Source organism: Diabrotica undecimpunctata, chromosome 5 (assembly GCF_040954645.1).
Source record: "Diabrotica undecimpunctata isolate CICGRU chromosome 5, icDiaUnde3, whole genome shotgun sequence".
In the NCBI taxonomy this organism is placed as follows: domain Eukaryota; kingdom Metazoa; phylum Arthropoda; class Insecta; order Coleoptera; family Chrysomelidae; genus Diabrotica; species Diabrotica undecimpunctata.
In genome coordinates, this window is record NC_092807.1 from 148,746,941 (window position 1) to 148,770,430 (window position 23,490).

A 23,490-nucleotide genomic window follows, 5' to 3' on the forward strand; every position below is an offset into this window, starting at 1 on the left:
TATGTTGGGACGTTGGGTAGTAGGAAAACAAGAAAAAGTGGATGCAGGAAGTAAGAACCGATCATAAAGAGCCATTGAGGGTAGATAAATGCCAGGAGAGCAAAAGGGACAGAAAAACAACAGAATATATAAAAATATATACACAGTTCAAAATAAAATTTATTCTCTTTAATTTAGTACATTTGTTTTAAAATAAAATATTAATTAGATTTTAATTTTATTTACTAGAGAGTCCTTTTAACATAACAAATCGTTTAATAGATCTTATATGTTGAATGAATTATGCAAAAATAACAGGTGATCTCTTTTATTCCATAGAAAGTTGACATATTTTCAATCATTTCTTTTGATTGGTAAGGGTTGGTAATTTTCATGCTATTAACTTCTTACACAACTGGTTATTGGCAACGTTTCTTCGTTCAAACCATAGCTCTTTTATCTGTTCTTGGTAATAATAATGACAAAAGACTACCGGCTGCAACAAAAAATATATATTAATTAATTTTTTAGCAACTAAGACTAAATTAGATTAGAAAATTATTTCGTTTAAAAGATATTTCTGCTAAATTATCGTTATCAGAAAAAATATACACGCCTCTAAAGGTTAAAGTACCTTGGTTAATTTTTAGTTAATTAGTGCGACCGTTTTTATATATTACTTCGTGTGTTGTGATCTTCAACTGATCTGGTGTATTTTTTAAAATTGTGAATAATGTCCTACCTTTTACCCCAAGTAGATTACCGATCTAACCTGAACCCCCCAATATTTAACTCAACGGACTCTTAAAATATTACGAATTATTGAGTGTTTGAAATATTAAATGGTTCGCAATTTGTGAGAGAAAATAAACAAAACTTCAAATTATTAAGTCTTGATCAATTATTATTTATTAACTGCTATTCTTTAATGATGACAAAAGTCTAGAGGTACATTGGTGTACATACATGTATGTATTCATAATGTGAATTAATCAATCTTTTAAAAAAACTGTATTATACTGGTTTGCTTCAAAGCAAGTTGCTGCTGCTCAGACTGCTCAATAATTTTTTTAAGGGAAAATGTGCCTGAAATGCTTTTTCATCACTTTTGTTTTGTAAACAGAAGGTTTGTAAGGTATCGAATGAGGATCTTGCTTCCTTTACTGACACCTCTACCAAAGGTTTTGATGTATCGTACTTATCTTCATCATTATTTTTTTCACTCGTATCTGCCGCAGATAAAATTTTGCCATCGGTTAGTGAACCTGAGACAGCAACATCTTCATTCACTTGAACAAAGTCAGAAAAAGTCACACCGCTGGTGTCAACTAATGGTTCTATTGCTGGTTCTTCATCATCCATAAGTATTGGAAGATTTTCCTGATCTTCTTTTAAGAAACCGGATTTTTTGAAGCAGAGAGAGTTGTTAGGAGCATTACACCTCTCCATGCCTTGTCAATCAGTAAAATTGCTGTCAAAACCGTGATATTTGCAGTTAGCTGCTAGTCGAGAGATTCCAAAACGAGCTTAACAATTTCTGTGCGATAGAACGTCTTAAAATTATGGATGATCCCTTGGTCCAATATTTGAAATTTGAAATTTGGAATTTGTTTTTTTTTTTGAAAAGAACTAGCGATTAGAAGTTCTCTAAACTAAAGTTTAGAGTTAGAAAATGTAGGACGACTGTTGTGGACAACAGTGCAATTGTCTAAAAAAAAGTCAAATTTTTGGCTTTTGTCGTTTTATGTCCTAATTAACTATTAAAAGCGAATTGTTAAAAATGTTGTCATCATCCAAGATTTTTTGTTAGCCAGATAATCCATAGAAAACGATTTCACACCTTTAAAACATTGCCGTTTCATTGCTTTTCCTATCACTAAGGGTTTAAGTTTTTCCGATCCGTCCATATTTACAGCAAGTAAAACTGTCAACCTCTCTTTACTATGTTTTCCCCCATAACATTTTTTATCTTTAAAAGTAAGCATCTTGTTCGGTTAACATTTGCAAAATAGGCCAGTTTAATCAGTATTAAAAATGTCTTGGGCATCATATTTTTCAAGATCTTTAATTTACCGTACTAATCTTAGCAAACTGCATCATCAGCACTTCGATTTTCCCCACAAACTTTTTTAAATACAACTCCATTTCTCTTTTTGAAATTTGTAAGCCAAAATTCACCTTTAATAGTCCATTTCTTTACTTCAGCAGTTTGAGCAGCATTAATTTTCTCCTTGTGCTTTATTATAGTTCAGTATATTATAGTTATATTATATTAAGAGAATAGTATGAGGAATCATAAATTCGTTTGCAACATCACTTTTTTTTCTATACTATTTCTTACCTGCCATAATACTCCCGACGACAAAAAATGGAGGTGCGCAACCCAAACTTACAAGAATAGGAAATCCAATATTACCAGTTAGCGCTCCAAGTCTTGCACATGCCATTACTAAGGATATTGTAAATGCTCTAAAAATAAAAAAAATACTAGCTTAAGTCGGTATTTGCAGTCCTATTAAAAGATTCCTAATTAAAAAAAAACTACAACTCAAAAATTATGACGATTTTCCTGACGGACATCTATGAAAAAAATACTACATATGGTTCAGTCTGTGGTTGACATTAGACCACAGCGTTGGACCAATAGAAAACAAGTTTGCATCTTCCCTCAAGAATCATTACATTATTTGAAACGAAAGTAAGTTTACAGATAGTCTATAAAAATTACTGCGTTCTAAAATAAGTTTAAATAAAAATAATTACACATTCTTTGGATAGTTAAAACATTATTACAGAAAATATATATACATACATACATATATATATATATATATATATATATATATATATATATATATATATATATATATACATATATATATATATACATATATATATATATATATATATATATATATATATATATATATATATATATAATAACAAACAATATTCCTACTATAAAAGTAAACCTATAATTTAAATTATTTTAATTATTTTAATATTAAAGATTATAGTTTATTGTTACCTTAAAGTTGTTGGAAAAAGATCTACTACAACTGACACAACTATATTTACTGCTATATTTCCAATGGCGGTAAATATTGTAATCAAGGTAGTGGTCACTTCTATACTGCTCGAAAAATATAGTGCCATACTACAACCTGCTGCTGTCAAAGCGTAGAGCACTAAAATTTGTATTAGATATAAATTATTACTTCACCTAATACATTAAGATAAGTGATTTCGATACAAAAAATAATAATGCCCAGAAAATTTCGCTTACCCAGTACTGGTTTTTTTCCCAACAGATTAATAACACTTATTGTGACGAAATATCCAGCAATTGCTGAAGTAGATACGATCATGGAGTTGATATAAACTCCTGAGCTTCCGACGTTCTAAAATAAAAAATAATTAGTAGCACGAAAAATTAATTTGATTAATTATTCAAAAAACTATAATTTACATAAGACACGAAGTCACAATTTCTTCCTGATGAGTGAAAAACCACAAAATACAGTTAAAAGGATGGTGAGAGTTGAATTGAACAGAAGCATCACCCCCATTTTTTTTTAACGTTTTTACTCTACGTAAAGAGTTCAAATGATAATGTTTTGCATGGGTAAACTGCTAATGTATTGTCAGAATTAAGGTATTCCTAACCCTCAACTGATATGGTAGTTTAATTATCTTTTTAAGTTATGCTGGGTCAGTGATGACCCACGAATAAAAAACCTACACGATTTTAAATACGCAAATCGTTAAAACACATGTGACATCGCCGTCTTTTCTTGTCATGGGGATTATCTTGTCTGGGTTGTTCTGCAGGCAGTCCAATAAAACGCTTTATTATACCTCGAAGGTCAATTGGAATATTTCTTATTTCAGCTCTCATTTGAAGATGGTCCTTGATAAGTTCTCTTATCAGAGAACTTATCAAGTATTCGTATACTTTGTGGTGTTAAGTGGTGATCTCGTATTTAGAGGAAGAGCTCTTTTATATAGTTGCCATTCTTCCTTTTTTTCATTTAAGTCGAGAATAATTTTACCTTTGGAGTTTCTCATAAAGTGAGGAGTTCTTTTTCTCTGAGTGTAGGTAATTTCTTTAAGTTTTTTGTGTATATTAAACTCGTCATGTTTTCTTTGAAGTTCTTCCATTTTACGACATCTCTGTTCCATCTAGCCTTCTTTTGCTCGTTTAACCTCGTATCTTATTTGTCGAAATATTTCTCTATATCTCATATGTCTCATCTTTATTTTTACATTTTCTTCTTTGCTGAATAAGGTCTAGTATATTATCGGTCATCCAATCCTTTTTCTTTACTGGCTCTTTCCCTGATTTCAAGACTTCGTTTGCTATGGTAACCATGGCGGAATTCATTATATCTGTATTTTGTCCTATATTTTCTTATTCAGGCCTTTCTATCTGTTTTCTAATGATCTATCTTATTTCCGAACTCATCTGCTATTTTGGCATTTCTTAGGAGTCGATTATTATGTTTTTCTGAGATGTTGGGGTTTTTATTATTTTTAATTTTAGTTTGAATCCAGCACAGAGATGTATGATTGGTTGCCGCGTCTGCATTTGGGATGTTTTTGAAGATGTAATACTGTTTCTAAACCTTCTGTTAATGATAATGTAGTCGATTTGATTTCTGACTACCTTTCCTTCTTGATCAGATGGAGATCTTTTAGGTTGTTGAAACAAAGTATTTGCTATAATGCAATTATCTTCTTGGCAGAACTATATTAGTCTCTGCCCTCTTTCGCTCCTTTCTCCAAGTCCATACTTTCCGGTTATATCTTGTGTTATTTCGGCACCAACTTTTGCGTTGAAGTCTTCCGTAATAATCGTAGTTTCATGTTTTTTTTTTATGCTCCGGAGAATTTGTTTAATTTGGTTGTAGAATTACTCAATTTCTTCATCTGGTTTGTCGGCTGTTGGTGCGTAGACTTTTATTATATTAATATACATTAATTTATTTTGCAGCTGTATCATCATGATGCCATCATTGAAAGGATCAAATCACTGTGGTACAAGTAACCAAATTTTCCGAATATTGTCACCAGTATTTTCCTATTTTAATAAAAATATAAAATTATACCTTCAAAATAAAATCAAATGTTCTAAAATCATATTTTTACGCTAGATCCATTAGACAAATGTTATATTTTAATTGTATCGTTATTGATTTTTTATGAGTGTACGAAATACCACATACCAGAGTAATAAATAATAAAGAGCACTTGAGCACATTAAAACTTTCATATCAAAATGTAAAAATTATACAAACCGTTGTACAACTACTAGTATTTTTAGGTTGAAGAACATCTAGCATGGAACATAAATCTGCAGTACTTCCATTATTAAAAATTTTGTAATCCTCCATTGCTTGAAACAACTGGGGAGACCACAATCTCAACATATTCATACTAAAAAAATTATAGAGAATAATTTGTACTGCAAACGCGTAAAAATATATATAAGATGTACACCTATCATAATACAATCTATGTAGAGCAGAGGCGCCTATATTGGAACGGCTCCTAAATTGGACCTTTGCAAATTTGAGCAAACCGACAAGTGGTGCTATCCGTTAATATTTCGAGCAATTTTTATGCCAAACAATTGACCTGGAATTGTGTAGAACAATGATTGAAAGAAAGTACAAAGTACAAAAAATAATGTTTCTCAAGGGTGAACTCTATATGTATTTTCGGAATAAAAAGTTATTCGTAAGATAGTTCAGTAGCTTCCAGAAAAGTAAAGCTAGGAGGTAATTGCAAGATATAACTCCAGCAATTGCATTTTGATACAAGATTTAAAAACTTTAGTAATGCCAAGGTATTACGGCAATATTTCAACCACACGTCTTAACAGTTACATAAGGAAAAAACAACATGTCTTCCCTACATATTTAAGTTTACAAAGATATAAATTACGAAAAAACTATGTATTAATTACACTTTAAAGTATAAGAACTAACAGAAATTGTGCAGTTTTTACTATAAGTAATATCAATAATTTAATACATACAACTAAAAACCAAATAATCCTTAAATATACAATATTAATAAACCTATATACTGATTAAAAAATTACCTTTGAAATAAAAGAAACTGTATTACACAAAGCAATGCAAATTTAGATAAATATGGAGCCTTAAAAAGGGGAAATAAATTTGAAAATTCTTCTTTCATTGCATGTTTAACTGATAGATTTTGGTGTGATTCGTCAGTCTCCTTTAATAATTCCTTTACCTACAAACAAAAAAAGTTTCGTATAAAAGCAAGCCAAAAACCATTAAGTAGGGATAATTAAAATCTTGTTGTCATATTATAAAAAAAGTTTTTGGGGGCATATTTTACCAACAGAGATAATAACCAATCTAAACTGTCTTGGTGATATAGTGGTAAAGCGTCATATTAAAAGTATAAGTATTGAAGGCTCATAAGTTCTATCCGGTCGAGATTTTCGAGAGTTTCTAACACTAAACAAACTATTTATAACACCACTGAGAAAATTGGGAAGCGGGACTACCACCGCAATGAAAAGAAGAACAATTAACCCAAAACACCATCGCATCACATCTGTTGTCGACATCTAGAACACCAAAGGTCAAGCTAAACAAAATTATGGTGAAACTAAAGCACAACACATTAGAATCCAAGCAAAAAAACCAAATAATCTCGCTTTTTCACATAAAATAAAGTCTTAAAAGATCATTAGCATATTAAAACCTGGTAAGCCAAATAGTGCCAACCTTAACTACTAGAGGAGAAAAGTTACTAAAACGATCTATCCACATTAAAATTAGCACCAAACTATCTATTGATCTGCGCATAGCAAGTTATTTTACTTACCAACTTTATTGAGTGGGGGCTTTACATTTCAAAGAAAACTCAAAACTGCAAGATCCATAGATATCTGATAGCGGACTACAATCCAGCTTAAAGAGATACACAAACATATACAAAGATATGATATACAAGCTCCTTCGAATAAGATCGTATTAATTCCAAGTAGTATTGGGAACCGCTATTGGCATACCAAGAAAACTGAGTATGCCCCATCTCAAGGATCTGATCTAGCCCCACTGATCTTTAGCTTATACATACCAGAAACATGATCAAGAAAATTTGACTACAAGAATGACTGGGTCCTTATACAAAGAGTAGGTTATTTAAATAAACTTTTAAATAAACAAAATCCTTTTGATGGAATTAGCCATAGTAAAGGCTACAATTAAACGTCATAAAAAGAGAGCATTCCAATTTATATCTGAATAAAAATTTTGCTGGAACAATAGTTAACATAAAATTTGAACAATAACACTAGCGCCTTCAATACAACGCCAACGTACCTAGATATAATCCCTCAGCGAAGCCATAATATGTTTCAAAAAGCTAACTAAAATCCAGAAATCATCACATAATACGACAGATGTGCCCCGATGAGGGGCATCGATATTTAAAGTGGCATCATCTTTCTGAGCATTTTTTTTCTCTAGTAAAAGACATTGCTCCATGGGATGACTTATTACTATAATGAATATATCAAACTAAACAACATAATAAATATTATTGATGCCGTTGACAGATACACCTCCTCGCAATGGCTTCCGGTTCTAAGACATATTTCACCACCCAAATTATATTTGGTACAAAAAAATCATTGAGAATCATGATCATGATAAATCAATTAAATCATAAAAGCTGTTAACCACAACCGATTGCACTTTAGATCACCTTTAACCAATTCATCGAAAAAGCCCCGAGAAAAAACTATATCTAATATAATATTAGCAAAAATAGGACACTATAAATTCCTTGACGCAGAAATAACAAGAGTCACCTCGTTGAAAATGAAAAAGCTATTAACTAATACAGACATAACATTAAATTAAAGAATGAGGCTATTACGATGCTATGTATTATCCACATTATTGTATGGCGTTGAAATATGGACATTCAAAAAAGCATAACATCTTGACTTAAAAATTTAAGGGAATAATTTAATTCGAGTTCAAATTAGTTATTTAGGACGGAAGGTAAATAAAGTTAGAATCGTCATATTGATTTCCAACCTCCAATAGGAGAAGGAAATTTAAGAATATGATGTGTCAAGAGTCAAACGATAAATAAAAAAATTATATTTCTTTATATATTTATAAAAATTAAACATCATCATCAAGCAAACTTTAAAGTCAAAAAACAAAAAATGAAAAAAAGTTATTATTATGGGCATAAAGAAATTAATATTAATTAAAAGCAAAATTAAATTTTTGATAATTATTCTACGTACTGGATATGTTTCTGGAAGCTTTCCAGTGTTAATGCTATAAACTCGTTGCAGTATTTTCATTGCTTCCTCATTTTTTCCAATCGTCATTAAAAATTTTGGACTTTCCGGAAGAAAACAAAAGATTACTGCACTCGCAAGTGGAAATAGTCCAATTATAAACAGGTATAAATTCCACGAGCGAAATTCTGAAAGTAATAATTAAGTTAAAATTAAACTAAAATGAATAAAATAAAGGGCGATACTATTAAGATTTATAAAAGTTTATGATTCTTAAAAGTAACTTAAATTAACAAAAATTCTTGCTAACACGTAAGATGAAGTGAAATGACTGAAGTACCAGTGACCACTCGTTAACTATGAAAAGCCTGATCGAAGCGTGGACCACTGGACAATAAAATACTCACTAAACTTCAGTAGGGTAGTTTACGGATATTCTGAACTTATTTATTGACAACATATACCAGAATGCAAAAATACGAATTAACCCCTTACTGCATAGTGGGTCATATATGGCACAATATTTATGCCACATATGACCCTTCGTATTGAAAGAGGCGTTCGGCAAAGAGACAGCATGTCTCCTAAATTATTTACAACTTTTCTAGAATACGCTTAAAAAAACAATAGATTTTAACGAAAAGGACATCAATGTAGATGGAAAATTTTTAAATACCCTTAAATTTGCAGACGATATCGTTCTTATTGCAGACAGCTTTGATCAGGCACAGATAATGCTCCAAGAACTACATACTACCACAAAAAGAGTTGGTCTTAAAATAAATTTTTCAAAAACAAAATTTATGACAAATTAGTCCACAGCAAAAACATCTCAGTAGAAGACAAAGATATTGAGTCAGTTGACTCCTATAAATACTTGAGCCATGAGATCAGAATAAGTCGAGACAACCAAACAATCAAGCTGAAAAGAATAATAAACCTCGCTTGGGCTGCATTTGGAAAGATGAAGGATAATTTTAGGTCTAAGATTCCAATGTGTTTGAAAAGAAAATTATTTAATCAGTGCATTTGATACCAGTGTATTTAAGGTCAGTGATGACCTCAATATTGTTGGTGTCTTTTTTATCTCCTTTCTTGAACATTGGTATCATTATGCTGTTTCTTCATGCGTCTGGTATCTTGCAGTACACTATTAGTTTTTGTATAAGTTTGTTCATATTTAGGGTTATATTTTCTCGTCCGTGTTTTAGAACGTCATTGGTTATTCCGTCTGGTCCTGTTGACTTTCTATTTTTAAGTGAATTTATGGCTATCTCTACTTCCTGAAGACTGATTTGTATTTCGTGTCTTAATTTGGTTACGTTATTGTTTTGATTATTATTTTCCTTTCTTTTAAACAGTTCCGTCATGTGTCTTTTCCCTTCTTTTCGTGGTATGTTATTGTATTCCTTCAATTCTACCATTTTTTTCCGTTGGTTTCTTATGAATCTCCATATTTGTTTTTATGTACCGTAGAACTTGCTTTCCAATCTTTTTGTAAACTGTTCCCAGTGTTCATTTTTTTTTTCTTCTAACCAACTGCTTTCTTTCATTTCGTATTCTTTTATAGATGTCTCGGGATTCTGGAGTATTTGATGTTTTGTACGTCGTGTAGGCCTTTCTTTTCTCTATACATTTTTTTTTATTTCTTTTTTGAACTATTGTGTATTGTTGTTGTTTCTTTTGTTCAGTATGACTTTGCGTTTTCCTAGAGCTTCTGTTGCTGCTTCTTCAATGTTGTTTATAATTTTCTCTCAGCTCGCGTTTATACCTTCGACGTCGTAATAGAAATACAAGATTATAAAATAGAACAGGGCTCAAGCTAAATATATTTATATTTATTTAAGACAAGCATTAAAATTTAACAAAGAAACTCAGACTGTAGAGATAATACTTTAAATAAGATTAGACAGCATTTAAAAGCTAAATTATTACACCATATATATTCGTTTTGCCTTAAGAGAAAACTCTTCGACCAATGCGTCCTATCCGTGATGATATATAGACGCCAAACATGGAAAATGATAAGGTCGTACATGGATTGTTTAGCTAAGAATTATAGATTGATGTAAAGGCAAATGTTGGGAATAAGCTTAAAAAACAGAAAACAAAATGAGTAGATACACAATATCACGAAGATAAAAGATTTCATAGAAAAGGCAACAGATATAAAGTGGAAACTTGCAGGCCATAACAGGCAGAAGGACCATAGATGGAACAAACAACTCTTTCACTGGAGACTCTGGGTATCGTTGAACCCAAAAAAAAACACAAATGAGATCAATGAATGATTTAAAGAGACCTTCTTCTTCTTCTTAACATGCCATACACCAAAGTGCGTAGGCGACTATCTCATTACTAGAATTCTGTTCTTGGCGGCGTGACACAGCTCGCCTGTATTGTGTATTCCTGTCCATTCTTTAATATTCCTTAACCAGGATAATTGTTTGCGGCCGGCTCCTCTCCTACCTTCGATCTTCCCTTGTAGGATTAACTGTCGTATTTCATATTTTGCTCCTCTCAATATGTGCCCAAGGTAACCAATCTTGCGTTTTTTAATTAATTCAAAGAGTTCTCTTTCCACGCCGGCTCTCTTAAGGACGTCATCGTTTCGAACTCTATCCACCCAAGGTATGCGCATCATTCTTCTCAATGACCACATTTCAAATGCTTCAAGTTTGTTGATAGATGTTTTTTTCAAAGTCCACGTTTCCATGCCATAAAGCAAGATTGACCATATGTAGCACTTGACCATTCTGTAGCGTATTTCGAAATTTAGGTTTTGATTACATAGGAGCGGTCTGAATTTCACAAAAGCTTGTCTTGCCATTTGTATTCGGGTTTTTATCTCTTGTTGTGGATCCGATTGGTCATTGATTGTGGTGCCAAGGTATTTAAAAGTTTTCACGCGTTTTATGCGATCGTCACCTAGGCATATTATCGGGTTTTCTGGAGGGTTTCTGCTAATGACCATATATTTCGTTTTCAAAATGTTGATTTTGAAAACGAAATATATGGTCATTAGCAGAAACGATAAAGAGACCTACCGATACAAAATATTAAGAGAAAAAAAAATGAGAGGAAGTTTTATATCCTGGCACCCTAAAGTTCACAATATATTACGGTTTTGCACCACAGATCTTGGTAGGTTGAGCTGCAGAAAAATAAATATACTGTAGAAACTTATGCAGTCTAATCAACAATCTTAATAAAAAATATAATGTAATATATTATAATATAAGAAAGGTATTTTTACAACTATCTGAGAGTGTAGTAAGAAATATAGTTAACATCAAAAATGATCATAATGTGCATACCTATTATTTAAATGTGATTTTAGGTTTAACTAAAATAAAATTTAGTAACTTACGAACTAATCCATTAAAAAGTGACCAGTTGATTGGTAATGGTAAAATTCCCCATGCCAATAACGGCATTATTACCTGCCCTGTACACATTAGTGCTCCGTTGACCAGTTGTATCTTTGACCTGTATTGAGCTGAGTGGAATTCACCCAGATAAGTGGCCATTGCTGTAAATGGTCCATTAATTCTAAAACAAACAGTATATTTTTAATCGTAATAAATTCAAATTAACAATAAATATATTAGGCTAAGTCCAGAAAGACATGTCGGTAAAGTTATAGTTCTATATAGTAAAGTTATACTTTTATTTTTTGACTTAGCATTTGACATCCTTTGTTCATCAAACGTTCTATATATACATTCTTCATTTTTTCAGTGAGCCACAAGGATTGTTTGGTATTATTAGAATATAACTTGATTATTATTATTAAACTGTCGAAATTACCTAAAATGTGTGACTTACACCGTGTCGATTTTGGATACACTGAGCTTTCTTCTTCCTCTCTGAAGCCTTCATCAGGACCTTTAAGGTCTCAGTCTTCTGAGATCCCAGATTATACAGAATTCACGAATATACTGTTTACTATTTAGATCATTATTGCTTTTTACAGTCTGGAATGGACCACTTATACCCTCGAAGCGGTGACGCGGTCCACGGACGTGGCGTTTGGGCGCGAGTTGGCGCAAATGTTTATGCAGCAATATAATGATTGAGGAAAAGTCTCCATATTGGAGACAACAACGAAATCTCGTTTATTAAGACGGTTTAATAAGGGTTCTTTTGGAGCTCAATTACCTCTCGGATAATTCTTGGTTTATAAAAACCGTTAGAGGGATATGATATTTTCAAAATATATTGTGTGACCTGTATGGGTATGATGGAAGCCTAGGGCCGAAACTGAGTTGGAATTACAAATGAAAATGAAACGTTTACAGATTCTGTTTTAAATTCATTGATTAGTTTGGCCTATGTAGTTTGTAAGATCATGGACAGTCTACAAAATAAATTTAATAAACTCCGTATTGTTTGTTGGAAATTTTGACTTTGGTAGATGAAACAATATATCAGGCAACATGAAACAATGTCCACTGGATGAAGACATTGACGGCATTTACAACAACATAGAAAACATCTTGAAGAAAATTTCACAAAATGACCCAGTATATTATTTGGAGACTTTAACGTCAAGGTAGGAGAAAGGAGAGGGGGAGGGAGAAGGAGAAGAAACATTTAAAACTTTTATGCATTTTGTCTGTGACACAGAAAGAAAATCTTGGGATTTAACGAACTCCCTCCATTCTTTTGTTAACATGATTTTATAGTTACTATTTTGAATTACTGCTTGTTCGAAAGAACAAATTTCTGCAGATTTACTGAAATCGTCGCCGGGTCGTGCTAATTTCGAAACATTATTATTATTGTTTGAAATAATTTGTGAAGTGGTAATGGGAACTGGAATATAAGTACCGAATGAAGTGGGTGAAAAACATTATTGTGGAAACCTTTGAATTAGTTTTTAATATTCCGAACATCTAGAAATGGTAAGGATCAGTATCTTTTTTTTACCTCAAACTAGATGCTAGAGTATATTTAATTCAGATGGATTTGAAAAGATTTTTGCCGAAGGGAGCAAATAACAAATGTATCGTCAACATATCGTAGACAACATAAGGCTTTAAGCATAATGAACACTATGTTCGTGTCTTGAAATCATTCATAAATATATTGGCAATTAGTGGTGGGAGCGAATAGCTCCTTTGAATTCCTGTAAAATTAATATTGGAAAATGAAATTTTGGAAGGTGCAGGCAATTTCTAATAAAAGATAATTGGTCTTGCTTAATATTTTACGTGTTTCCAGAATATTTGAGGTTTTATCTATAGGAATGTCTATAGCTGAATTAATGACAAACATTAGTAGAATCTCTAAGCGCGAGATAGATGTTAAAGAAGAGCATTGAAATAAAAAAATATAAAATATGTATAGGTATGTGTAAAATAAATAAAACGGAGAATGAATTATTGTCGCCTGGAGGGTGTACGATGTACGGTTTTGACTAAATATGCTGCATATCAGTACTGTGCTATGCAACCATGTCAATGTAATTGTGATATAGCCCGTTTGGGTATTTTATTATATACCTTTTATAAAAGATTTGAAATAAAATGTTTGTGATACATGGTATACAGCCAGCTACAGAAACTTAGTTTCCTAGTACATCCTATCTTAATAAGACATAGTTTCCTAGTAGAAGAATTTAAGTTTTGGAAAACTTGGGCAATGTTTCTTTAGGTATTTCAGTATCACCAAAAGGTAAATTGAAGAATATTTGTCAGGTTGACAGAAAATTTCTTTAATTGAAATGCAAATCTTGGTAACAGAACTTGGTAATTAAAACTTTTTGCTTAAGTTTAAAAACCGTTTTACCTTTTTACCTATTCAACTTTTGCAATGGTAGAAATGGAAGTATCAGAAAAGTTGTCAAAAGTATCAGTGAACCCCTCTGGTAGGTTCTAAAACTATAGAGTTTAGAGTTTGTTTTCAAAATAGGTCTATAACTTTGGGTTTTAAGTTTAAGTCTTGTATTCAACAATCTTTAAGGCTATCTGTGTGTTTACATCGTTATGACTGTCCTAAAATATGGGATTTACTTTGAAATAATGAATAAAGAACCAGATATTTATTTTATGCTATAATTTATCTATCCCAATAAAAAATATTGCTACACCCGGTCGCGTTTAGCATGAAGACTTTTCCTCAATCATAATAAGACATAGTCCGGTCCGCCCACCAATTTTACCCAAACCCATGTCAGTGAACCACGTCATATCGAATGTAATTAACTTTAAGAAGCAGTAGGTCAGTGAACAGTAAAACATAAAACATAAAACAGTGATATTTAAGTAATTTGGGGGCTCAGAAGAGCCTGCAAAACCCAAATGCAGATTTCGATGAGGAAATCGACATTTGGGAGTAGCAAATCTTAACTTGGTTCAACATAGAAACTAGGTTGATTAGGTTTATTTTTTTAATAATAATAATCTGAGCTATAGGTTTTTCATATAACTGAATCGTTAGTATTCTATAAGTAAAATCAAGTATGTTCGTGTTTTCACTTAAATACTTTGTGCTATCGGTTAATTAAATAAATCATTCAATAAATTTATTCTTTTATTAAAAAAAATATTTATCAGAAGAAAGTGTTATTAATTAATTTATTTATTTATTATTTTTGTATAAAATATATTTAGAAATTCTACCTAGAGTTTCTAACTTTTGGTCGAGCAATATTAGTTTTATTCTCCCTCCAGTTAAGTTTTTATAACTTATAAATTGAACTACTTACATAACACCTCCAATAAATTTGCTAATCATCAACATTTCAAGACTTTGTGAAAAAGAACTGATAAAAACAACAATTGCGTCTAATAGAAATCCATATACCATAAATTTCCTCCTTCCAAAGGTATCCAAAAGAAAACCCCATATAAATGATGTTGATATCATTCCTGTAAGAAAAAACAGAAGGTAAATTTATTAGACTTATTAAAATAGAAACAGACAAAAAATGAAAAAAATGGTAAATTAGTCGCTTATTCCATTCTTGAAGTAATAAAATCTTAATATTGGAAGAAGAAAAACAGCAGTCAGCAGTAAAATAAAAAACTTACGGTGAATTTTGAGTTTGTTGGGCTATACCCAATGACTGCAATCTATGCGGATTTACCTTATAAGGAATAACTGAATTAAACAGGACTAATTCTGGACAAAGTAGAGATTCACTAATCCTTAGAGATCGCCTGGAACATCAAGAAGAAGCAGAACTAATCTGACTTGACAATAGCAAGTGTGACCTTGCCGAAACCTCGCCAAAACAATGGTTTTTCTAAAAACCAAAACTATTTAACACGGAGTCAAACCCGGAAAACAAGTGAAACCCTATATATATATATATATATATATATATATATATATATATATATATATGAATATCTAACGCTTACTGTGTAAAATGACTTATAAGTTTAAGAATAAAAACCGGTTTTATATATTTATTTCAAATATTTCTATTATAACCTATTTAGTTCTATTTTGCAAAGTATTTAAACTGAATTTTCGTCTCACCTGCGTAAGCTATGCAGTTAAGATAACCTTTATCCTGTAAGGAAAGGTTAAGATCACATTGTGCAGGAGCAAAAATATAGGACATCGTAGTTGTTTCAAATATTGGAGCAAATATTCCGCAAATGGCTGCTAGTACGAGTAAAATATTGAATTTTCCAAATCCAGTTTTCTCTATTGCCTCTTCGAATGTGGTGGGGCCATGTACTAAAAAACAGAAAAGTGGCGTTTAATATTTTTAGTATTTCCTTGTTCCATCAAAATTTATAAAAAAAAATAAGAAGCTCTAGTTCTATTATATTAAAACTTAATGATAAACAAATACTTATTAATTTATTCAATTTTTAAAATTGGCTCTTAAAATTCTTTAAGTAGTGTTGAGTTATTTCCAGCATAAATAGTTTCATTTTTTGATGCGGTATTATCAGTTTATTGGCTAAATATCACATTTGTGGGTATTGTTATTAAACTTTACTGTATAAGGACCAAGACTAAGGTAGATTAAGCTGAGAAAGAAACATAACAAGGGAACGAATAGATGGCAGAGAAGATTGTTATGTAACTTAACTGTTTTTCTTACCGATTATCAATGGGAATAAAAATATTTATTTCACACCAGCTTCTTCTTCTTCTTCTTTGAGTACGATTTGCCGATATCGTGCTCGATCTTGGGCGGCATGTAATAATTCATCTGCTGATAAGCCACTGACGAAGGTTTCAGAGCCATGAGTATTTCTTTCTACCAATTCCTCTTTTTCCGTCGATCTTTCCGTTGAGTATCAACTGCATTATTCTGTATCTGCTTCCTCTCATTATATGCCAAAGATATTCGAATCTTCTCTTTTTTATCATCTTTAATAAGTTGCCTTCACCTTGACCTACTCTGTTCAAGACTTCTCTGTTTGAAATGTGTTGAACCCATGATATTCTGAGCTTTCTACGATATATCCACATCTCGAAGGCTTCTAATTTGTTTATCATGTTAACCTTCATACAGTAGTACAGGATACACATAACATTTTAGGAACTTAATTCTCAGCTGTAATTTCAGCTGAGAATTGATCAGAATAGATCTAAATCCGGTGTTAAGTGGTGGTCTCGTATCCAGGAAGAGTTCTTTTATGTAGTTGGTCCATTCTTCCTTTTTTTCATTTAAGTCGAGAATAATTTTACCTTTGGAGTTTCTCATAAAGTGAGGAATTCTTTTTATTTGAGGAATTGAGTGTAGGTAATTTCTTTAAGATTTTTGTGTATATTAAACTCGTCATGTTTTCTTTGTAGTTCTTCCATCTCACGGCATCTCTGTACCATCCAGGACTCTTTTGCTCGCTTAACCTCGTATCTTATTTGTCGATATATTTCTCTATATCGAGCCTCATCTTTATTTTTACAATTTCTTCTACTACGACTACGACCAGCTACTAGTAAGTGTTAAGTGTTTAGATCGGGAAAAGAGGATTGCTATAAGGTCAAGTGATTACTATACACACTAAAACTAAACATGAACGTCTACTTATATTTCAGGATATGACGGTAAAAATAATAGAAAACCTCTGAATTTTTTTATATGCACCTGTTTTATTGAAATTTTGATAGTAAAGAAATACCTTCAAGAACAAAATCTACACTATTCTTTAATATGTGCTTTTCTTCTGAAAGAAAATCTCGGGGTAAAAAAAGTGCTACCGCACAAAAAACATCTTCATTTTTACTAAACATTTTAATTTTTTTCTGTTTTTATAGACATAATTAAAGAGCGCAACACTTTTTAAAAGGAACAGTTAAAAACATTAGTGTAAATCACTTTGCAGCATTTAAAATAATCTAAAACGTGTATATATGCACTGTTACCTATAATGTCTAAATTATACGAAAAATTACTCTTGAAGAGACTAAAATCGATTATAGAGGAAAAAAATTTAATTCCTAGTCATCAATTTGGGTTCAGAGCAAGCCACTCAATAATAGATCAGGTGCATAGAATAACAGATATAGTAGAAAAAGCTCTAGAAGAAGGAAAAGCCTGTTCCGCAGTCTTCCTCGATGTAGCGCAGCCTTTTGACAAAGTGTGGCATGACGGATTATATCATAAAATGAGATGCTACTTACCAAAACAATATTCTGAACTACTAGAATCATATATATATATATATATATATATATATATATATATATATATATATACGAGGATATATAAACGAGGATGTTCGTAGACGAACCGGAGTGGAAGACATTATCGAACATATTACAAGGCAAAAATGGAGATGGGCAGGACATGTTGCAAGAATGAAAGACGACAGTTGGACAAAAAAATTGCTTGAGTGGAGACCACTGGCTGACAAGCGAAGCCGAGGAAGACCCCCAACGCGATGGACCGACGACCTCAAAAGAATCGTGACCAATTGGATAGCAGAGGCGCAGAACAGAAGCAGATGGAAAAGTCTAGAGGAGGCCTATGTTCAACATCAACTCAGGGCTGATTGATGATAATATATATATATATATATATATATATATATATATATATATATATATATATATATATATCCGACAGATACTTTCAAGTTAAATATGAGGAAACATATCAGAATTAAGAGAAGTTAAAGCTGGAGTTCCACAAGAAAGTGTCCTGGGGCCAGTGCTATACCTGCTCTATACCAGCGATATTCCATCATTGGAACCTAATACAATTGCGACATTAGCAGACGACACATGCATTCTAGCAGTCGGACAAAACCACGAGGATGCAGCAACCATGCTACAGAACTCCGTTGAACAAATTAACATCTGGACCAGGCGATAGCGTATTGAATTGAGGCAAATTGAATGAAACAAAATCTGTTCATGGCAATTTTACTAAAAAAAGAGAACAACTTATCCCAGTTAGTATAAATAGAAACCAAATACCTTATGCATGCAAGTACGGCAATATATTTGGGTATGACATTAGATTCCAATCTACGTTGGAAAGGACATTTTAAGAAAAAAAAGGAGGAATTAGAAATTAAGTTCAAAAAGATGTTGTTGGGAAATAAATCCACTATGTCTACTTATAACAAACTGTTACTGTATTAGCAAGTCCTTAAACCGATATGGACATATTTGATACAGCTATGGAGCTGTACAAAAGAAAGTAACATCCAAATTATAGAACGATATCAGAATAGTTATCAAGGAACATCGTTAATGCTCCATGGTACTTCAGAAACTGTGATCTTCATCTTTATCAGAGGGATCCGGTTATCCAGATAATAAGTAACTTTGCCGAGAGTCACGAACAAAGGCTCTCCAACAACGTGAATGTCAAGGCCATCAAACTCCTAGACAACGCCAACCAGATAAGAAAACGTAAGAGAACGAAGCCGTTTGATTTAGTGCTATAAGTGAGGGAAAGTGAAAAAGCAGAGCAGAGTGCGGGTAAAGTGGATACGTTAGCTAGTAGTACTATAATGTATTAGAGCCTAAGGAATATTGCTGAATGTAACAGATAAGTTTTTTTGTAATATTTTGTATATAGAACTAACTTGCTTATTGATCATAGTGAATGATCAGATAGCAATAATTATAAGATTCCTGTTGAAGTTTTATTAAATAAAAAAAATAATGTATATACCATTTTTTTAAGCCGCTTGTGCGTTTGCGCTTGAAAGGGCTTTAGCGCAGATGTTACTAAACGCATGCAAATACAACCTTTAAGCAATCGTATCTCGTTTAATGTTACGTCCATAGAAATAAAAAGAATAAAAATCTTTACTAAAGAAACAGCTGTTTTTTTTTGTTTAAGGTTTTTTCTGTACCTTTTTTATTTATTGGGTTATTTTGAGCAAATGCAAAAATAGGGTCTTTACTTTAAACTTGGATGTTTTCGTATTTAATATCATAAGAGAGAAAATTTTGCCGGCAATATTTTCGACTGGTATGAGATTTTATTGCCTGGTAATATTCGCAAATTAAATTTTGACAGATAAATCACAAGACGTCAGGCGAGCTTTGGGGAAATTAACAAGTTAATTTCCCCAAAAAAGGCAAAATGCAACGGTATAATAGTAAATTAACCAAGATGTAAATTGGAGCTGAAGGTCAGATAATAGAACAAGTGATGTAGTTTAAATATCTAGGCATCACATTAATATGTAGCTACAAAAGCTCGAAACAAAAGTGGAAGATCAAGTGAATAGAGAAAGAGCCGCAAGCTGCCTCAGTAAAACAATATGGTGAAATAAAAATATTGAAAACGAAATAAAAGGCACAATTTATAAAACAGTGATTACGCAGATAATGCCATAGGTGGCATAAACACGACCTGACTCAGAGAGGAAAAAAGGATATTAAAACCAGCAGAGATGAAAACAGTTTATGGCAAAATACTATGGGACAGAGCAAGAAGTACAGAGGTACGACGTAGATGCAAGATGGAGAACATCAAGGACTGAGTAAAAAATAAAAACGTAGAATGGAACGACTATATAAGTTAAATGATAATAAATAAAGTAGTAAAGCCGGCAAGAGACGGTTCCCCAATCGAGAGACCATCAGCAGGAAGACCACGAAAACGATCGAATGACAACTACTTACTGGAGGCACATTGAAAAACAGTCAAAGTCATGTCTATATAAAAAGAAAAAGAGGAAGTTAGAGTTAAAAACAATAACAATATTATTTGCTTGCTGTTTATTATAAAATTTGTTATAAAGAAGTGTGACGGTATATCTTGGATATATTTTGTAAATTTATTGCTTATGGCTTTATTATTATATATTTGTAATAAAGCGGCGACATTTTTTTACAAACTATAACGTGTGCCTCTCCATAAAATCTTTTTCTTACTCCCCTGACCATTCCTGTAATTTACATGCAGTGACTGATCCCCTCCAAAGTCAGAATTAGTAAAATAAAACTTAAAAGATTGTTAATTTGCTATTAACATGAGCTATACATATTATTTATGAGTTTAATAAAAGTCATTCTAGTAATACAGGTGTTTATTAAAGGATGTCTCCAATGTGAGAGCTTTAATCTTAAATAAATATTCTATAATATTGTGCCATAACAATACTATTCTCTAATCAAGCTTATATAATAAGTAACTTTTTAGAACTACTTGTTTAAATTACATTAACTTACTGCTTTTAATAGACGGTTTTGGTTCAGGTAAGCAAAACTCCATTTTTTTCAAAATATTGCCAGACACACTTTACTAAACTTAATGTACATATTATTTTGACTACACTAAATCTACCACACTCTTGTGATATTATATATTATACAAATAGATAAAATTATATTTATTCAAGTATTAAGGTTTCTTTTAAATTATATAAGCAATGTTTGTTAAAAATGCATTGTTTTATTTAGAATTAAATATAATAATGAGTGATAAAATTTAATTAAATATGTTATCTAACTGGTAAAAAAGCGAATAAAAATATTTGCTTTCACTATTGTGCGTTCCGTACGTCATATCAATCGATATGACGTTATTTATATCTTCTTCTTTATTCAATTTACTACAAGATTAATATTAGCAGGAGTTACTTTTATAACGATGATGAAATATCTTTGGGAGAAAAGTTAATATTAAAACGGTATAATGTTTAGATCCAAAGCAGACTCATAAGTATTATGGTAGGGTCAAATTTGACCCCACATATTTTTAATATGTTGATCTCCAATGAAAAAATAAAACTATCATTTTCTCTATATGAATCGCTAACTGCAGAAAGGCAGTCCTTTCAGAAAAAATCATGTCCAATAATGTACGAATTTTGTGTTTTTATTAAAATTGTTTCCAGTAGTATACGCAACTTTAATTACAACAAGGAAACACGTCCACATATTAGTATTGGCATGGCGACGCTTTCAATATTCTATTTACTGCAGAAAGGAAACTAGTCCAGGACAAGTTCCCTTTCTGCGGTAAACAGTTGCGGCGCTAGAACTGCGTGGCAAATATTCGAATTATCCTCACAGCTGAGTTTAGTCAGACAATATTGTGCTTTGTTTATTGATGATTGTTGTCGTCTTTACTGTAATTAATAATTCGGTTAAAATGAGTGAATCGGATGAGGAATAGTGTGTAAACAAGAGAAGAAAAGGTTTTACGAATGATGACAAATATAAAAGGAATATAATAAAGAACGTCTAAAGTGGCTGGACAAGAACACGTTAACTTGGTTGGCAAAACTGTACCAGCTAAAAAAACAGGCTCAAATTTTTGCAGGTAAGTATTGTTTTATTCATTGTTGTTAATTTATACATTTTGGTTTAAATACCATTTTACTGATAATTTAATCTTGTATGTATTTCGAAGTAATATTAGGCTACTAAAACCTAACCTCAAAGTCATTTACCTATCTCCAATATCTTTTTCACTGAATTACTGTTACAACAAATTTTTTTGTTGTTGAACCTTTCATAGAAGTATTAATCCGCCAATGAACAAGCAGAATTGCTTATAAAGAGGATGAAAAAGAAAAATAATTATTGAAGTTATACTTCTATACGCGCGCTCCACGTTGAAAATTTGTATGGGAGTGAATCTGTGAAATCATTACATATGTAAGATAATGAGTAAGAGAGAGACAGAAGATATATTTTCTCTCTCTTCCTCTCTCGAATATAAAAATGTTCCTTTTGTATATATATTTAATATTATATATATTATATATATATTATATATATATATTTATATATATATATAAACATATAATATTATATATATAATAAAATATTTATTAATATTATTATTTATGTGATATGTTTTGTATTATTTATTAAATGTTCATAATTATATTAGTCTTTTGTATTTCAAAATAATAATCTCAATAAATCACTGTATGGCCCAGAACTGTCAATTTTGAAATACGTTTGTGTCATGTCCTCGATAGTATAGTAGTCAGTATCCCCGCCTGTCACGCGGGAGACCGGGGTTCGATTCCCAGTCGGGCAGGACTTTTTTATTAATATTATTACCTGGTAAATTAAACATATGCGTAAGTAGAAAAGTTATGTATATTATTGTCATTTTTAAATACTTATGAATATTACATTTTATTGTATTGTATTATTATATTGAATTATGTTGCACTGTATTGTAGTGTATTTTTTTATGTATATTATTGTCATTTTTAAATACTTATGAATATTGCATTTTAAGTTGTATTGTATTATTATATTGAATTATGTTGCAGTGTATTGTATTGTATTTTTATATTAATATGAATAATAAAAAATAAAAAAAATAAACAATGAATTTTACTTCAGAGTATGTGTAAAAAAATTGTTGCATTCAACTCCTTTCATACATATATATGAAAACAAAAATATACATTTTTATCAAAATATTGATTCAATCGGCAACTTCTACCGGCAGTCCCACTGGACTGCCACACCCGTTTTTTTTCTTTAAGTGTGTATACACTTAAATAATTGAGTTACTTGCTAGTGGAAGTTCTCAGTTTCTTCCTCTTTCTGAATCTAACCTGGTCCTCCTAAATGATTCTTCTTCTTTTTGCATGTTTCACCATCCTTCTGTAGATGATTTTTTCCAGTATTTTTCCTATTGTTTCCAGTAGTGAAACTGGTCTGTAGCTTTCTGGTCTTCTTCCGTCCTTCCTTGGTTTTAGTAGGGGGATGATCTTGGAATGCTTCCAGTTGTTCGAAGTATGCGCTTTTTTCAGGCAGCATTTAAAGATATAGAAAAGTTAAACTATTTTTTT

At 31.5% G+C, this 23,490-nt stretch overlaps 1 protein-coding gene across 1 annotated transcript; it reads right to left on the reverse strand.

Moving 5' to 3' along the window:
• Nucleotides 1-141: 141 nt before the first annotated feature.
• LOC140441977 (synaptic vesicle glycoprotein 2B-like) lies at nucleotides 142-21,012 on the reverse strand. Its single transcript, XM_072533000.1, has 11 exons — nucleotides 20,897-21,012; nucleotides 15,776-15,979; nucleotides 14,997-15,159; nucleotides 11,655-11,836; nucleotides 8,288-8,472; nucleotides 6,086-6,243; nucleotides 5,277-5,415; nucleotides 3,266-3,380; nucleotides 3,008-3,167; nucleotides 2,321-2,448; nucleotides 142-475 (listed from the first exon to the last, which is right to left on the reverse strand). The coding sequence occupies exons 1-11, from the start codon at nucleotides 20,937-20,939 to the stop codon at nucleotides 420-422; spliced, it is 1,533 nt and encodes a 510-aa protein (XP_072389101.1). The 5' UTR covers nucleotides 20,940-21,012; the 3' UTR covers nucleotides 142-419.
• Between the last annotated feature and the right edge of the window lie 2,478 nt (nucleotides 21,013-23,490).